The sequence below is a fragment of the Canis lupus genome, chromosome 18 (genome assembly GCF_048164855.1).
Source record: "Canis lupus baileyi chromosome 18, mCanLup2.hap1, whole genome shotgun sequence".
Classification (NCBI taxonomy): Eukaryota; Metazoa; Chordata; class Mammalia; order Carnivora; family Canidae; genus Canis; species Canis lupus.
This window is the reverse complement of record NC_132855.1, coordinates 21,576,963-21,596,142: the sequence shown is the minus strand read 5'-3', so window position 1 is coordinate 21,596,142 and position 19,180 is coordinate 21,576,963. Positions and strand designations below refer to the sequence as shown.

Below are 19,180 nucleotides of genomic sequence, written 5' to 3'. Positions count from 1 at the left end.
TGGGCAGGTACTACTATCCCCATTTGTACAGAGAAGTTAATTTACGCGAGGTCACCCGCCTAGCTGACTGTGGGGCTGGGGTACGGAACCGAGGGTCGGACTCCTGGACTCGGCGTGCCAGCCATTGTTCTCACGTGGGGGGTAGGCCTGTGCATGCTGCCCCGGGCCTCTACCTGCCCCGGGCCTACACATCCTGTGCCCGCCCACTCCCCTGCACCCCGACCCCCTACTCCCACCCCGCACGGTCACCGACAGCCGCCCAGCCCACCTCGGGCCGCGAACCACCTCTGCTCCCAGAAAGCACTGCGTCCCCCCCGCAGAGCCGCTGAGCCCGAGGGCCCCGCCCCCCGCAGCCCCTCCCCCGGCGCGAGCCCGGGGCGGCCGTGGGCGTGTCCCCGGCGGCGGCGCCCGCGGCCCGGGGCGGGGCCTGCCGGGGGCGGGGCCTGCCGGGGGGGCGGGACCTGCCGGGGGCGGGGCCTGGCCGCGGCGCTGGGCGGCGGGGCGGCCGGGCCGCTGACTCTCCTCGCAGGTGGCCGGTCTTCCGCCTCTCCTGACCCCCGGGCCCCGGGGCGGCAGCCGCAGGAGCGCCTTTGTGCCGGGCCCCGAGAGCCCGCGACGGCCGCTGCGGCCCGGGCCCATTGTTTCGGTTCTCCGTCTCTTCCGGGCAGGTGCCCGCGGCGCGCGGGGCCCGCACGTGCCGAAGCGGCGGCCGGAGCGCAGGGACCCGCGGGCGCCGGCAGGGGCGTCCCGGGCGCGCGGCGGGAGATGAAGTACCTGAAACCTCGGTGGTCGGACGGCGGTGGCCTCCTGCACCTCACCGTCCTGCTGAGCTTGGCGGGGCTCCGCCTGGACCTGGACCTGGACCTTTACCTGCTGCTCCCGCCGCCCACCCTGCTCTGGGATGAGCTGCTGCTGGCTGGCGGCCCGACGAGCGCCACCTACGCGCTCAGCCCCTTCGCGGCCTCGGCAGGGTGGGGGCGCGCGGACCAGCTGCACCCCAAAGGCCGCGAGCCGGAGCCCGAGGGCCGGCTGCTTCGGGAGGTTCGCGCGCTGGGGGTCCCCTTCATCCCCCGCACCCGGGTGGATGCGTGGCTGGTGCACAGCGTTGCGGCGGCGGACGCCGACGGGGCCCACGGGCTGCTCGGCGCCACGGCCAGCGCCGCCTCCGCGGGGGGAGTGGGCGCCGGCGTGGAAGACAGCAGCCAGGCTGCGCCGGGGGATGGGGACCCCCGGGCGGCTGCGAGCAGCCCCGTGGCCGCCGGGGAAGAGGAGAGGGCGCCGGCGGGACCGACGGCCCAGGTGCTGGACGCCGGCGGCCGCGCGAACCAGGTAACAGGAGAGCGGGGACGCGCGCGGGGCTGGGAGCTGGGGAGCTGGGGGGTGGCCAGGAGCCCCGGAGGCTTGGGGCGCGCCCGGGGGGCCACTCCCGCCCGCCCTCCACCCTCAGCCCCTGGGTGGCTCCGGTCTCGGGACCACTCTGGCCTCTCCTTTTTGTGAATCCCCACGAAAGCTGTTAGTTCGGCCGCTATGGCTTTAAGGTGTCTGACAAAGAAGTGGGTGAAGTCATCCGCTTGGTTCTAGAGGAACCAGAGTTCGGGGCTGCGGAAGGCAGAGGGGATGCTGGTAATTTCCTTGCCTGCGGTCTTCGGTATCTCGCGTACACGGAGATGTCTTTTTCCTGGAGCCCGTGTCCGAACCGGAGGACCCGAAAGAGGCCTCGGCCCCCGGGAGGACAGGTTTCTCCTAGGAACCCCTGCTCCCTGTCCAACGCGGTGGCCCCTGCGCGCATTTTAACCCGGTTGCGGTTCGTTTTTGTTGCTTACCTGGATTAAAGAGCCGTGGTCAGTGTTCAGCCCCAGGCCACTTGGCAGGCGGTCCCGCTGTGACCTAACCATCCCCGGCGCCTAACGACCCCTCCTCCCTCCTGGAACATGTGTAACTTTTTTTTTTTTTTTTTTTAAGATTTTATTTACTTATTTGAGAGAGAGAGAGAGCGAGCACGAGCGGGGAGGAGGGGCAGAGGGAGGGGGACACAAGCAGACTCCCGGCAGAGCGCGCAGCCCCGACCTGATTCCAGGACCCCGAGATCACGACCTGAGCCGAAGTCAGTCGCTTAACTGACTGAGCCCCCCAGGCGCCCGGTGTGACTTCTGAGCATAAAGAAAGCAGATACCCTGATGGTCACCTACTGGCTTAACAAGTGCTCTGATTTATGGTTTCAGATCCTCTGGTTTAACATCCTTTTGAAACAAAGTGCACCAAAATCAACTGATGAAAGTATCTGTATGCTGCTCCTCCTGGCTTTTGGAGTCTCAGGACACTCTTTTTTTTTTTTTTAACCAATTTTCACATAACTGCCTTACCCAGAGTTCCTTCAAGGGGGCCTTCTTAAAGATCCCTTGTCCCATATCTTAGTGTCAACAGTCGGTATCGATCAACAGGTGTTGCTTGGATGTTGTCTCTGTGGAGTGCAATCTTATGCAAAATGGGAACTGGGGCTAGACTGGTTTGTTTGCTGCTCTTCAGAATTGCCCTGTTTGTGTAGGCAGTTGCCAGACGAGCTTCTCCACCCTCTCCCGGAGGGGTCATTGTGCCGAAGTGCTTGTGATTCACTGTTATGCAGATCTGATCCCTTCCTCTTCCTGAGGCCGGAACGAATGGGGTGGGGGGTTACTGAGAGTCTTGGGTGGGCTTCTGTCCAAAACAAAAAGTGGAAGTTTCTTCCCCTTCACTCATCCAATCTCAGTCATCACCTGAATCCTCTATCTCCTAAGGAGGTGGCGCATGCTGCACTACAGCCTTTCCTGATTCTGTAACGTGTGTGTGTGTTTGTGAAACCCAATGCACCTTGCTGCAGCAGATGGCACCCTCCCCTCCCCTGCTGAATGCCACCCACTTGCAAAGCATACCAGGACCTGGAGGGAGGTGAAGCTGTTCGCCTTGGGAGGACTTCCCCTTCTCAGCATTACATATTCGGTCTGGCAAACCTGCTTTGGGGGAAGCTCTGGGGGCCAGCAACCAGCCACACCTCCATCGAAGATGGAGCCCAGTTTTCCTGGGGTGGGGGGAGGATAAAGTTCATTTGGGGCCAACCCCCCCTGGCATTGCCTTCCCCAGCTAGCTTGTATGGACCTGCTGGACTGTGGTAGGTGCCCTTGGTTATGTTCATTCTGGCAGTGATCAGCTGTGGAATACCTTACAGTTTTCACAGCCAGTTCACCTTCTTTGGTAATGTCTTTTAAAAACAAAACCAGAAAACCTAAGGAGCTTCTGCCTCGTTGTAAGTTTGTAGTATTTGGTAATACACTTTATTATTTTATCTTATTTTTACATCAACTTGAGAGGTAGGCAGGTGGGGTATCCTTCTATCCAGTTTGTACTTCAGGAAAATAGAGGCCCAGCGAGGTTAGGGGACTTGGCTAAAGCCGCACCGTGGTGCCAGAAGCACAACCAGAACCCGAGCTTTCTGACACTCATGTTAGCATGTTAGTTAAGCACCTGTGATTACACCCGGGTTCTCTGAACAAGCATGTATCTAGGATGGGGTGATGCTTTCCACTCCTGACCTCAGCACCACTGCCCCCTGATGCTGGATTGACTGTTAAAAGCAGGTTGTATCGTCTGTAATGGTGAGGTTGCAATCTGAAACCATGACTGGGGGAGAGTGGGTTGGGAAAGCAGCCCCGGGTTTTGCAGTCAGCAGACCTGGGATTAGGGCTGTCACTTACCAATGTCAGGTGGGAGAGTGATTCTTACTGTAAGGTTTGTGCAAATTAAATGGGAAAAGCTTGTGTGGAGTGTCAGCTTGGAATATGATTGCCAATCTTTTTTCTCCGCCTCCATTCTCAACCCACCCTCCTTAACCCGTCCCCACTCAACTCTTCCCTTTTGTCTTGTTTATGAGTCTGACCTGGTTGTTTGCTTGTTTAAGGGGGTGTGGTGTGTTGCAGCTGAACTGCCTGGCTTTGAATCCCAGCTCCACCACTTGCAGCTCTGTGTGACCTTGGGCCAATTTCTTCACCTGTTTGCTTCATTTTTCACCTCACAATGAGAATGCTAAAGGTGCCCACCACAGATGGTTGTGAGAATTCATTCATTTTTTGCAAGAGGCTTAGACACGTGCCTGTCACATTTTAAGCACTTATTAAAAGTTAGCTACTCTTAACTTTGAAAAGAAGGAGTGCTTTGTCCTACAGGACCATCAGAGGTTTGTTGTGTTTCTTTTTTCAATAAATAATTCCGATGGCTTATATATTTGAGTTGTGGGAGATTCTGGTTGTGTGGTATAATTTTCCATAACTTTTGTACATTTGCAAAAAATGTTCCTGGGAGTGGGGGATTTTCCAGGTATCAAAAGAAAGTACTGCTTTGGTTTCATTTCTTAGTGGGGTAATCATTATCTGAAAACAGAATCCGGAATTCCCCAGGGCAGACCTGCTTCCCTTCAAAACCACTCACAACTGATGATGCACGTGTTCTCAAAGTAATGCACGGCTTAAACAGAGACTGGAACAGTTTTTGCAAATTTGAATATGTAAGCGTATTTGAAGATGGATAACCGCCTGTAGCCAGCTCCCAGCACCCGTATTTCAGAGAGCTGTCTCCACTTGGAAGCTAAGTGGCCTGTGGTCATCTTCATAATGGTTTCAAGCCCCAGAATGGGGACCCTTTGCTGGGTGAGGGGTCCAGCAGGACCTGGAGGAGGATTAGACCGGGTTTCTTCAGGTCACAGGAAGAATCTGAGACAATCAGTACTCGCTTTTAAGAGTAAAGGAAGAAAAAGAAGCTCCTTGATAAAGTAAAATTTGTCATTTCAGAAGCGAAGTTAATCCTGGTGCCTGGGCAGTTGGAGATAGGTGAATTTTCTTTTCTTTTTTTTTTTTTTTTTTAAAGATTTTATTTATTTATTAATGAGAGACACACACAGAGAGAGGGGCACAGACACAGGCAGAAAGAGAAACCGGCTCCATGCAGGGAGGCCAACCTGGGACTCGATCCCAGGACTCCAGGATCACGACCTGGGCTGAAGGCAGCACTAACCTGCTGAGCCACCCGGGCTGCCCTGATAGGTGAAATTTCAAACGCTTGTTTTTAACTCACAACTGTGATACAGAGGTAGCCTTTGACCTTCATACATCGTGGTATAAAGAAGTGTCAGAGGAGGCTCTTTGCTTACTCAAGGACTTGGTAATTTTACCTTGCTTACTCAAGGTAAAAATTCACCTGTGATCTTATGGGGAAAGATGGCATAGGTCACTGACTTCGTGTCCTAGGGCTGCAATAATAAAGTACCACCAACAGGGTGGCTTAAACAGCAGAAATTTATTGTCTCCTAGTTCTAGAGGTGGAAAGTTGGACATCAAGGCTTGGTTCCTTCTGAGGCTGAGAGGCAGAACCTGTTCCAGGCCTCTCCTTACTTCTGGTAGTTTGCTGGCTATCTTTGGCAACCCTTGGTTGGTTGATTGGTTGGTTTTTCTCTTTTCTTTTCCTTTCTCTTCTCTTTCCTTTTTCTCTTTCTCATTTTATTTTGAGAATTTAGTTTTAAGTAATCTCCACACCCAACATGGGGCTTAAGCTCACAACCCCACTGTTCAGAGGCGGCCCTTGGTTTCTACTGTCACCCCAGTGTCTGCGGTCATCTTCACAAGACATTCTCCCTGTGTGCTGGTCTGTGTCCACATTTCCCCTTTTATAAGGACACCAGTCACACTGAATTAGCACCCCTCCCGCCCCAGTCATCTTTAAAAAAAAAAAAAAGATTTTTTTTTTTTTTATTCATGAGAAACACAGAGAGAGGCAGAGACAGAGGCAGAAGCAGGCTCCCTAAAAGAAGCCTGATGTGGAACTCGATCCCAGATCCCAGGATCACACCGAGCCGAAGGCAGACAACCACTGAGCCACCCAGGTGCCCCCTCCCCCTGTCATCTTAATTACATGTGCAGTGACCCAATTTCCAAATAAAATCACATTCTTAGGTACTGAGGGTTATAACTTCAGCATGGGTTTCGAGGGACACAAGTCAATCTATTATACAGTCACCACATCCCTTTTCCTGGCAGCTCTTGGGTTGTTGAGCTGGCTTAGCAAGTAGGCTACAACAGTTTCTGGAGGCAGCTTGTCTAGGATCATTTGCTGCAGGTTTTGGTGTATGCTCATGAGCAAACTTGGGGGTTTTTTGGTTTTGTTTTGGTTTTTTTGCCGACTTCATGTGCAAGTAACCCTAAGGAACTCTGCTTCAAACTTTTTCCCAGTCAATCCTTCACCTCAAAAAAGGGGGTTATAGAAATAACCCCTCTGCAGTGTCCCTTGTACCATTTGGCTGCTCTCCGTTTCCCCTGCTTCTCTGCTCAGAAATCAGAGCACAGGGCCTGGGCCCCAACTCCAAGGCAGGCTGGGCCTAGTGGTCAGGTGTGCTTGGCATGGGGGTCACATCAGCTGGGGAAGCTGCAGATCTCAGAAGCCACTGCCTGGTTGTATGATCTGGGGCACACTTAACCTCTTACTGCCTTGGTTCCCTTATCTGTAAAGCAGGATGATAAGAGTACCCTAGGGAGTCCTTGTGATGTTTAAATAGATCACACAAGTTCAGGGCTGGTACTCAGTAAGCCCTCAGTAATGTTAGCGATTGCTGTTAATTCAGCTGTGGCTTTAATGCCCCTGCCCCAATTTATTCCACTTCATTCTGTTGCCGGGCACAGCTTTCCAAAGCTCATGTTTGTCTCTTCACTTTCATTTGGGGAGCCTCCACCAGCTCATTACCTACCTACCGGTTCCTTTTTTTTTTTTTTTTTTAAAGATTCTCTTATTTATTCATGACAGACACACACACACACACACACAGAGAGAGAGAGAGAGAGGCAGAGACACAGGCAGAGGGAAACAGGCTCCATGCAGGGAGCCTGATGTGGGACTCAGACCCTGAGACTCCAGGATCAGGCCCTGGGCCCAAGACAGGCGCCAAACCGCTGAGCCACCCAGGGATGGCCTCTACCTACCAGTTCTATATTTTGTCATTCAAGGCTCTGCATTTGGCTAGTGTGACCTAACTCCCCAACTGCCCTAGCTGAGTTAATCTCCCACTAACACTCTACCTGTGGCCTAGTTTCCACCTAAAACTCCCACCCACCTCCCACCCCACCCCCACCCTGCACAGTCCCATGCTTTCCTGTGCTTCTCTGTTACCTTTGCCCAGAATCCATCCTTTCATTCCTTCCAAGTCTTATTGTTAAATTCTCAGACTCATCTCTACTATCGTCATTTCATCTACAGGCATTTCCTGTTCTTGTCTTTGAGCCCTGAGCACACTGTGTAATATTTCATGTATGGGCCTTGGAATGCTCTACTTGTCTTGAGCATAGAAACTGGGTCTTTACTTTCACCTACAAGGAGCACCAGAGACAGGGTCAAGAGCAGAGGCCAGTCCAGCTAGCCTCTCTGCTGAGCACTCCTCTTCCATCCCCCGCATCGGCCTTGCAGAACTTCCAGGATACCGTGAGCGTGAATGTGGCGTGGTCATTCAAGGCTAGTCTCAACTAGTAAGTAGGTCAGATCTGAAATCCTGATGGGCCATCTGACCATTTAATGCCAGTTTGAGTGATGGGGGCCATGGAAAGCCGACTTTGAGCTTGGCATTATAATTAATCAGGTGGTGAAACTCAGGATGGCCTAAAGTTATAGAGCAAGTCAGTGTACCTTACCCAGAATAGAACAAGTCACTGTTCTTAAGCACTGAGTAAACCATACCTCCCACCAGCTGCTAAACTTCAAACTTGTGAAGGCAAACTTTCCCCGTTTGTGGCAGCCTTTGGATCTGAGTAAGTTATTCTCAAACTCTAGTTGAGGATCCGTGTGAATATTCAGGTATGCTTCTGAGCAGCCGAAGCTGGCCGCAGCTCCAGACCCACCCCTGGGTTGGTTCTGGTTGAATTGCCGATGGTGGTTGGCAGAGTATGGACAGTGGCACAGAAGCGAGACCCGGCCTCTTGAGGTTTCAGAGAACTGGGTTCCCATCGGTGGCAGGGTGCTTCAGAGGATAGAGCCAGGATGATAAGTGTACGGATGTAGATGGGCGTGTGTGTCTATCTGTTTCCGAAACTTCTTTCAATTGGTTGATGTGATCGTGGATGCTGGCAGGTCCAAACTTTGGGTAGCTGGAAACTCTGGGTGGATGCTGATGCCGCAGGCTTGAGGCAGAATTTCTTCTTCCTCAGTGAAACCTCAGTTTTGCTCTTAAGTCCTTCAGCTGGTTGCGTGAGGCTTACTCAGACAACCACAATCATCTGTTACTGAAAGTCACTTGGTTGACTGTAGCTGTTAACTACGCGTATGGAGTACGTCCCCAGCGACACCTCGGCTAGCGTTTCATTGCTTAACTGAGTGTGGTAGCCTGGCCACTTGGACACGTGGAGCCAGCCTTCCCCGCCCCAGCTCCATCTCTTCCTGGGCAACCTCTGTGAGCCTTGGTTTCCAGATGGTGCAAGGAGAACATCAACCTGTTTCGGGGAGAGTTCTGAGGATACTATAACCCCGTGTGCCAAGGGGTGGTACGGGGTCCTGGCGTGTTACTAGACGTATAACGGATGATTTGCTCTTATTGCCCCCGAACTGGGGGTCGAATGTCCAGGAAATTGCTGTCCTCTGGAGGACAGGATCAGACTGCTAGGTCATACTGGGACCTGCTTTGGTGGGAAAAGAGGAACCCTCTTTTGTGAGGGGGAAATCGTGCCGGAAATGGTGGAGCAGAGTGGGGATGGTCCATGCTGAGGTCAGACTGAGGAAAGAACAAGACGGGCCACTCAAAATATCTGAAGAGCTGTTATATGAGGGAGGCCTTGGAATTGTTGACGAGGCAAGCCCTGATCATGAAGGCTCATCTAAAAGAAGGACTTTATTTTATTTTTTTAAGGTAGACTCCATGCTCAGTGTGGGGCTTGGACTCAAAACCTTGAGATGAAGAGTTGCATGCTGTAAGGAGTGAGCCAGCCAGGCGCCCCTTTCTTTAACCTTTCTTAAGAGCGGAGTTTTGGGGTGCCTGGGTGGAACAGGTGGTTGGGTGTCCAACTCTTGGTTTTGGCTTGAGTTGTGATCTCAGGGTCGTGGGATAGAGCCCCGTGTTGGGCTCTGCATTCTGTGGGGTCTGCTTGAGATTCTCTCCCCCCGCCCTTCTGTCCCTCCCGCTCATGCACTAGCACACTCTCTCTCTCAAATAAATAAATCTTAAAAAAAATAAAAAAAAAGGAACTGAGTGATCCAGTGAGTGCATCAGTTACTAAGTTGCTTGTTAAAATGCAGATTCCGGGGCAGCAGTTTAGCGCTGCCTTCAGCCCAGGGCGTGATTCTGGAGACCGAGGATCGAGTCCCGCGTCAGGCTCCCTGTGTGGAGCCTGCTTCTCCCTCTGCCTCTGCTTGTGTCTGTGCCTCTCTCTCTCTCTCTCTCTCTCTGAATGAATGAACGAACAAATCAATCAATCAATCTTTTAAAAAAATAAAATAAAATGCAGATTCCGGTGCCCACTCCAGATCAGCTGAACTAGAGCCTCTCAGGTGGGGCCTGGGAATCTGCAGTTTACCAGACCTCCAGATGATCTTTGAGCCAGCACAAGCTTGACCTCAGCCATAATGCTCATCTCCTATGGCCTCCTAATATTCTGCAACCCTTGCGTGGAAGGAGTGTCTGGCTGAAAGCCTGCCCTTTCATCAATTTAAGGCTCAGAAGAGCTAAAGGACTGGGCAGCAGGGCCAGGGCTAGTGCTCTGGTTTACCAGGTGTTTTCTTTTTTCTTATTTTTTTTTTTTTTAAAGATTTTATTTATTTATTCATGATAGACACACACAGAGAGAGAGAGAGAGAGAGAGAGAGAGAGGCAGAGACACAGGCAGAGACACAGGCAGAGGGAGAAGCAGGCTCCATGCCGGGAGCCTGACAAGGGACTCGATCCCGGGACCCCAGGATCGCGCCCTGGGCCAAAGGCAGGCACTAAACCACTGAGTCACCCAGGGATCCCCTACCAGGTGTTTTCAAGTTAAAGCCACATTTCTCTAGTTCCTCGCTGGAGGATGGGGAACTAGCTTGCCAAAAAACTAATAATGAATGTAGAACTACAGTTGATCCTTGAACAATGAGGTTAGGGGTGCTGACTCCACACAAAGGTGAAAATCCATGTAGAACTTTTTTTTTTCTTTAGATTTTATTTTTTTTCTTTAGATTTTATTTATTTGAGCGCACAAGCAGGGGGAGTGGCAGGGAGAGGGAAAAGTAGACTCTCTGCTGAACAGGGATCCCAATGAGGGGTTCCGTCCCAGGACCCTTGGACCATGACCTGAGCTGAAGGCAGCCACTTAACCGACTGAGCCACCCAGAGGCCCCTCCAAGTAGAACTTTTGACTCCCCTAAAACGTTACTATTAATAGCCTACTGATAACATGAAGAATTGGTGACATATATTCCGTATGCTATGTGCATTACACTCTGTGTCCTTACAGTAAAGGAAGCTAGAGAAAATGTTACTGAGAAAATACACTTACAGTACTGTAAAAAATGCACATATCAGGAGACTTGGCGCAGTTCACATCTGTGTTGTTCAAAGGTCAGCTATAGCTTGCACATAAATGCAGTTTAAAGCTCTTGCTTAAGTTCTAAAGCAGGCAAGGTAGAAATATCAGAACAGGAGAGAAATTTTTAGGCAGGTAAAAATGTTCTGTGTCAAGTGGAGATGTGAGTTACATAGGCACCTCCGTTATCAAAATTGTACAGCTAAGGTTTATGCATTCCTGTCTGTGTAAATCCTGCCTAGAAACTGGTGGAATAGTTCTGCAGGGAGAGGTGAAGGTATTGATATAAAAGCATGTCAGGATGCTGATAGTTGCTGAAACTGGGTGATGGGTGTGCATGGAGGGTTTCCTAAAGTCTGTTTTCTGCTTATTTTATGTGTTTGAAATTTTCAAGAGTAAAGAAAATCGAAAAACATCATGCATTTTGAGGCTCACTTGGCCTGTCTTGCCTGCCGGGGTAATTCCAGCATAAAATAAATGAATCATAAATGAATTTCTACTGCCTGCCTCTCCACTCCCCGGCGCCTCAGTCTGCCTGGAGGTGCCACCTGCATGAGAAACAGCACTTTTTTACAATCGAGTCTGAGTTGGCACTCGTGCCCTTGTGTCCTAGGTATTGAGGCCCCTATTTAGAAGCACTGCCCATTTGACTTCTAGTGGGCAGTCACATCAAATGACTTCGTTTTAGCCATGTGGAGCACTCCTGCCAATTGTTGAGCTGCTTCCCTGCCTCCTCCAGGGCCTTCAGAAATAGCTTGTATTGTACATTATTATGGAAAATTCTCAAGCATACAGGTGGAGAGAATGGGGACTAGGGTGATGGAACCTCCTGGCCCTGTTGTTTATTTAGCTTTAACATTACAGTTCATGGCCAGTCTTATTTTGTCTGTAACAGCCTCCTCCCTACCTCCTTATTTTAAAACAAATCCCAGATATCATTTCTTGGAATTCTTGTGCCAGTTCTTTGCAGGGACTTAGCAAAGAGAAGAGAAAAGCCCAGCTTTGTCCTTGTCTTACTCTTCTCGCTGGCTTCCCTGACTCAGAAAACCTACTGTAAATATTTATATATATATCCCTAAAATGTAAGGACTCTGCTAAATATAACCAGAGTATAACCATTAACACACCTAAAGAAAAAAAATCAACTATAATTCTTTAACATCACCAAATTTCCAGTCAGTACTCAAGGTCCCCCAAACAGTCCATGAGTAGTTTTTCCGCAGTTGGTTTGTTGGCCTCCTGACCAGGCCAGGCCCACACCTGGCACAGCAGCCAGCCGTGTCCGCAGGGGACGGTGAGGTTCAGACAGACAGGACTTCTTGATGCTGACGGAGTCAGCCCTGCCCAGCAGCCCTTCCCCTGCTCTTCTGTTCTGCGTGAAGCCAGTGGGTGCAGCGGGCCATTGGTGGTGAGGCCGTTGGGCTTCTGGCAGGAGGCCGGGTGTGCCCTAGATGGCTCCCATGAAGGCACGTCATGAATGACTTCTTACGGAGCAGATGGGCATGGTAGGGCACGCAGAGGCGGTCAGGGGAAGGGCTGAAAGTGTTACAGGTGAGGGTGAGGACGGTGAGGCCCTCAGGGGGAGAAATGGCTTGGCCTCCTCCTTGTTCAGCCTCCACTGTCCTGTTTCGCTTCCCACCCCTGAGCCCTGCTGGAAGCCACCTGTTCCGAGCCCCAGGTTTGCGGGGGGGACGGCTTCTGCAGGCACATGGAGATCTGGAGGGACAGACAAGGTGGCTAAGAGCCAGCTCTGCCAGGCGAATGCCTGCAGCCAAATCCTGGTTCTGTCACTTAAAAGCTATGGGACTTAGGGCAAGTTGCTTAATGTCTCTGTGCCTCCGCTTCATCATCTGGCACCCGAGGTAACAGCAGTACCTATCTCACAGGGTTGCTGAGCAACTTAAATGAGATCATGGATGTGGTGCCTGGCCCACAGCGAGTGCTCAATAAATGTGAGCTATAATTATTATAAACTGCTATTAAAAACCACCCAGGCCAAATAGGACACAGCCTCTTTATCTGGCTCCTGGTTTCTCTCTAGACCTAATGACTCCAGCTTGCCTCCAGCCTAGAGATGGGCCTCAGAATTCTTTGGCCTTCACCCCTCTCCCTCTGATGTCATCCTTCTTGTAGGCACCACATTGTTCTTTGTCTTTGAAGGTTCATCCAACCCTAAAGGTCAAAGCAGGTCACAGTCATTCCTCCCCCAGAAGCATAATTGAAAGGCCCAGTTAAGCCAGCTGGGACTGTTCACAAAGCCTTTTTTCAGGGTCAAGCTCTCCATCCCAGTATTCAGGTCCCCAATACATTATAAGGAGTTCGGGCTTGGAAATCATGTTGCCAGTTATCAGGAACTTCAGAAATTTAACAAAAAGAGAAGAGCCCCGTGTCGCTCCCCTCTCCCCCTTCCCACTACCTCCACTGATTCAGAAAACTTGCATGCAAGGTTCTGCTCCTTAACCTTGGTGGCAGACGTAAATAACAGCTGGAGGACAGGTGTCTAAGTTTCTAGCCCATCAGGAAAGAAAAGATCCCAATAATTGTAATTTTATATAGAACAGGAGAAGTGTCATAGGAGAAAATCCAGAAGCCATGGTATTTTAGAGACAGGAGAACCAAATTTTAGAAAGGGGCGCAAAATGACATGATCCTGGACCTGTGCAGAGGAAGAGATGAGTCCCCTCCCAGCAGAGATGACTGTAGTGGGGGAGGACCCTTCTACAGGTGCCAGTTCAGTCCAAGTCACTGGATTCTTAGCTATGATTAAGCGCCCCAGCTCACTAGTTTACGATGGCTTCCTATGGCAAGCACAGAAACTTTTTTTTTTTAATTGAGTCCCAGCCCCACAAAAGTAAAAATCACCTACACACAAATAAAAAGTAACTTAATGATGGGTTTGACTTCCCTATTCTTAAGAGCATGGACCATAAATCTCCAGTATATACAACTGTACTTGTAAAACACATGTACGGTGTATCTCAGCTCCTTGTCACTCAGTTGAGAAAAACAGGAAGAGAAGAGAGTAAAGATAGTAATTACTGGTACCAGGGCCTGTATGGCTTTCTCTTGACATTCTGAGTGAGCTGCATGCAGTTAGTCTTTAATTGTAACTTCAGAATCAAAAAGCATTAGAAAGGAGTAGTAATTACTGTGACATCTTTAATGTGTGAAGTGCTTTTTTTCAACCAATTTCTTAAAATGTGAATTATAAAGTATCCTTTCACTTCACAGACAAGGAAACTGAGGCCCAAGGTAATATAGCTGATAGGAGTAGGATGGCCTTTTTTCCTCAGCCATTTTTGGATCTGAGCTGTCCATAGGGAAATTTTTTTTTTTTTTTTAAGATTTCACTTATTTATTTTGAGACCATGCACGGTGAGTGGGGAGCAGAGGGAGAGAAAGAATCAGAGGCTGACTCCATGCAGAGCACAGAGCCCCTCCCCCCCCAAGGCTCAAACCCATGAACCTGAGATTATGATCTGAGCCTAAACCAAGAATCAAATGCTTAACAGATTGAGGTATCCAGGTGCCCCTCCATTGGACTTTTGAGGCGCCTTGTAGGCTGTGCAAATTATACTACATGTGCAATAGCCTTTTTTTTTTTTACTTTCTCAGTAGAAATATTACAATATTGAGTCCTCTACCCCAAACTGCCTTGAGATGTGGTCTCTCCTTTCTTCCCACCAAGATAAAATTGCTAACTGTGATGTCACAAATTGGGTTCCCTGGGAGGTGGATTCTTGAGATCAAGTTAGATCTGCAGGATGATCATAAGGGTGTGACCATGGACACTACAACTAGGGAAGGGAGGACAGAAATAGAAGTCAAACTTGATGCAGGCTGATGAAACCAGGAGCTTTGGGGCTAGTGTGGTTCATCACAGTTGTCCCACATTGGGCCAAGATGGCCAGGCCTTTGTACTCTCCCTGCTCAGTCCTGGACTCTGGGTGCCCAGGGGAGGGTGTGACCTCAGGGGAAGTAGCTGTCAGCCTTTGAGGTATCCTTTTTTTTTTTTTTCCTTTGAGGTATCCTTAAAGGCTCAGCTGGAGGCCCTGTCTCCACTGGTCCTTCCTTGAGGGGATTCTGGGTTACACAGCTTTATGTGCAGCACACTAACCCCGGGGAAAATTCTTATTTGTCACTTCTCATAACACATTTCTTTTAATTTCTTTTAGCTTTATAACACACTTTGCAGTAAATGATAGTTGAATGAATGAGTGAAGGACCAGCTAAGAAAATACTGAATAGGGGCTCCTGGGTGGCTCAGTTAGTTAAGCATCTGCTTCCAGCTCAGATCATGATCTCAGGGTCGTGGGATTGAGCCCCACATTGGGCTCTCTGCTCAGTTGAGAGTCTGCTGCTCCCTCTCCCTCTGCCTGCCACGTCCCCTGCTTGTGCTCGCTCTGACAAATTAATTTTAAAATCCTTCCACAAAAATAACAGTATGTGTCTTTAAGAGAAAATACTAAATGCTTAAACCTGTGCATATTAAACCATCTCTCTTCCCCAGTTCTCTGGAATTCCACCTGCCATTGAGATTCTTGGTGGTTAGCAGTCTCCTGTCCCCTGCAGCCTCCTAGACAGGGCAGCCTTTTGGGATGGTCTTAGTTTGAGCCTCTTGTCCAGCTTCATTGTTACTAGCGTCCTCTTACCCTTTCAAAAATGGACTGCTTTGGGGGATAAATTCTGTAGCCACTTTCTTAGACCCTCGGAGAGTCAGAACTGGCAAGGGCCCTCTCAGGAGACTAGATAGGTACTCAACAGTGAAACGAAGTGCTCCAGGTTTCACCACCTGCCTCTCCCGCCTCCCTCTCTGTGGCCAGAGAGGAAGAAGAAATACCTGAAGGCAGCACAGCTCAAATCCCTGCTCCTACTGTGACTTTCCTCCCTTGACTCCTGCAGCCAGCTTCTCATGCCTCCATCCTTTTTTTTTTTTTTTTCATGCCTCCATCCTTAATGATAGTCAGCAATCCTTCTCCGTGTAGACTCTGTCCCCGACTTGAATCTAGAGCCCAGCCTCTGCTGTCTTTATGTCATCAATTGCTTCATGGATACATTGAGAGCTCTAAGATATTGCTGCCTAGTGAGCTGCATTTTTAACCTTTTCATCAGCAAAATACTAAGAGATCCAGAATAGGTGGGGTGTGAGGAAGTGGGTATGTCCAAATGCCACTGATGACCATGTAAATTAGAACGGCCTTTTTGGAGGGCTTTTTGGCATATCCCGTGAAAGCAGTTGAAAACATCGTCAGCATAATTTCTTTAAGAAGTTAAAAAATGTATACTGGTGCAGGAAAATTCAAGAGGAAATCTTCAGGCTTTCCAGTAGGGAACTCTGTAACATAAAGCTTCCCAATTCTTTTTTTTTTTTTTTTTTTTTCTCAAAACCAGCACAGTAATGATACCAAGACCTAAAAAAAAATGCATCACAAAAATCTAAGAATCACTTTTATGCATATTCATGCAGAACATTAAATAAAATATTAGCAAGGCATACAAAAAATGTAGATGCAAAAAACTTTTTAAATGTTTATGTTATCCGGGGGGGTCCCTGGGTGGCTCAGCGGCTCAGTGGGTTAGCATCTGCCTTCGACCCAGGGCAAGATCCTGGAGACCGGGTTGGAGTCCTGCATCGGGCTCCCTGCATGGAGCCTGCTTCTCCCTCTACCTGTGTCTCATGAATAAATAAAATCTTTAAAAATAAATGTTTATGTTCTCCATTGTTGAATGACAGATTGTCCCAAATTTAATGGCTTAATACAAGTATGTATTATCAGAAATTCTGTAGCAGCTTGGCTCGATGGTTCTCATTCAGGGTCTCCTAGGTTGTGATCAGGGTGTCGGGTGGGTTGTGTTTATCCACTTCCAAGATGGATCAGTCATGCCTGTTAGCGAGAAGCCTCAGTTCTTCGTGGAGTAGGCCTCTCCGGAGAGCTCGATCTTTCCAACACCAGTGATGACTTCCACTAGAAAAAGTGATGGGGGCAGGGAGAAACCAGTGTCATAACCATCACATCCACCTTGCTTGTTAGAAGTGGTTCACTAGGTCCAGCTCAAGGGAAGGGGAATTGAGCTTTACCTTTTGAAGAAAACTGTGTCAAATAATTTGTGGATATATTTTAAAATTCTTTTTAAAAATACCTTTCAAAAATAAGGATAGGTTTTCCCACTACTGAATTCTCAAAGCTTCCATCCATTTCCTACTCCTTGTCCTGAAATAAAGGCTTTAACTAACTTGTTTCTGAATTAGCCCTGCCACGTGTACTTTGGAATCCATCCTCTATCACCTTCTGGAGGACCTTGCTTTATTGTTACCCTTTCTCCTAAATCATTCTCCTACAAATGTACTCTAGTTTCTCTCCTCTTCAAACAAAACACTACTCTGATCCATATCTCTATTCATTTCACAGCCACCATTCCTGAAAAGTCCCCAGTCTGCTGTTTCCAATTTGTCAGCTCCCATTTTTACTCTTCTACACAGTACCACTGGCTTCTACCCTAAATTGATTTTTTTGAAGGTTACCAACAACTTTCTTATTGCCAAACCCAGTGAAGACTTTTCTGTCCTTACCTTGTGCAACCTCCAAGCAGCATTCAGCATCATCAACCACTCCATTCTTCTTGAAACACTTGCAGATGCTGAGACATTGCTGTCCTCTGGCTTCCCCCTGAACCTCACTTCCTGTCCTCAGGCTCTTGGCTGGCTCCTCTGCCTGACCTCGGAATGCTGTGGCTCCTTGGGACCCACTGCCGAGCCCTTTCCATGTACTCTCGCTGGAATTTCATTTTTTTCTGTGGGGTTTTGTTGCTGCTGCTGTTGTTGATGTGTTCCCTGGAAGTTCAAACATTCACTCTAAATTCCAGATTCTCATCTCACAGCGTAATGGACATTTCTACTTGACTTTTGATATCTCAAATCTAATATATCCAAAATGGAAGAACTGTGTTTCCCCTCTTCTCTCTAGAACTGTCCACCATATTTTTAAGCCAGAAATGTAGAAATCATCCTTAATTCTCTTTATCTCCCATTTCCTTCCTTTTTTTTTTTTTAAGATTTTATTTATTTATTCATGAGAGACACACAGAGAGAGAGGCAGAGACACACACAGGCAGAGGGAGAAGCAGGCTTCATGCAGGGAGCCCGACATGGGACCCAATCCTGGGTCTCCAGGATCATGCCCTTGGCGGAAGGCGGTGCTAAACTGCTGAGCCACCGGGGCTGCCCCTCCCGTTTCCTTCTCCTGTGTATTCTTGTCTGTCAGCAACTCCTGTGTATTCTTTTTTCCATAGTCCATAAATTGTTCCACTTTGTTACCTACTACCCTCTTCCTTTTTTTTCTTTTATTCTTTTTTTTAAATTTATTTTTTATTGGTGTTCAATTTACCAACATACAGAATAACCCCCAGTGCCCGTCACCCATTCACTCCCACCCCCCGCCCTCCTCCCCTTCCACCACCCCTAGTTCGTTTCCCAGAGTTAGCAGTCTTTACGTTCTGTCTCCCTTTCTGATATTTCCCACACATTTCTTCTCCCTTCCCTTATATTCCCTTTCACTATTATTTATATTCCCCACATGAATGAGAACATATAATGTTTGTCCTTCTCCGACTGACTTACTTCACTCAGCATAGTACCCTCCAGTTCCATCCACGTTGAAGCAAATGGTGGGTATTTGTCATTTCTAATACCTGAGTAATATTCCATTGTGTACATAAACCACATCTTCTTTATCCACTCATCTTTTGATGGACACCGAGGCTCCTTCCACAGTTTGGCTATCGTGGCCATTGCTGCTATAAACATCGGGGTGCAGGTGTCCCTGCGTTTCATTGCATCTGTATCTTTGGGGTAAATCCCCAACAGTGCAATTGCTGGGTCGTAGGGCAGGTCTATTTTTAACTCTTTGAGGAACCTCCACACAGTTTTCCAGAGTGGCTGCACCAGTTCACATTCTCACCAACAGTGTAAGAGGGCTCCCCTTTCTCCACATCCTCTCCAACATTTGTGGTTTCCTGCCTTGTTAATTTTCCCCATTCTCACTGGTGTGAGGTGGGATCTCATTGTGGTTTTGATTTGTATTTCCCTGATGGCAAGTGATGCAGAGCATTTTCTCCTGTGCATGTTGGCCATGTCTGTGTCTTCCTCTGTGAGATTTCTCTTCATGTCTTTTGCCCATTTCATGATTGGATTGTTTGTTTCTTTGGTGTTGAGTTTAATAAGTTCTTTATAGATCTTGGAAACTAGCCCTTTATCTGATACATCATTTGCAAATATCTTCTCCCATTCTGTAGGTTGTCTTTTAGTTTTGTTGACTGTATCCTTTGCTGTGCAAAAGCTTCTTATCTTGATGAAGTCCCAATAGTTCATTTTTGCTTTTGTTTCTTTTGCCTTCGTGGATGTATCTTGCAAGAAGTTACTGTGGCTGAGTTCAAAAAGGGTGTTGCCTGTATTCTTCTCTAGGATTTTGATGGAATCTTGTCTCACATTTAGATCTTTCATCCATTTTGAGTTTATCTTTGTGTATGGTGAAAGAGAGTGGTCTAGTTTCATTCTTCTGCATGTGGATGTCCAATTTTCCCAGCACCATTTATTGAAGAGACTGTCTTTCTTCCAATGGATAGTCTTTCCT

General features: G+C 48.6%; 1 protein-coding gene across 2 annotated transcripts in view; it reads left to right on the top strand.

The window, feature by feature from the left end:
* The first annotated feature begins 514 nt into the window (after positions 1–514).
* Positions 515–19,180, top strand: part of NFE2L3 (NFE2 like bZIP transcription factor 3) — a 35,411-nt gene continuing 16,745 nt past the window's right edge. Inside the window, exon 1 of one of the 2 annotated variants that reach the window (XM_072783697.1) lies at positions 515–1,329. In XM_072783697.1, the coding sequence (XP_072639798.1) occupies positions 766–1,329 (564 nt within the window). In that variant the 5' untranslated portion in view covers positions 515–765. The remainder of the gene's footprint in view (positions 1,330–19,180) is intronic. The other variant, XM_072783696.1, reaches the window with a different exon arrangement.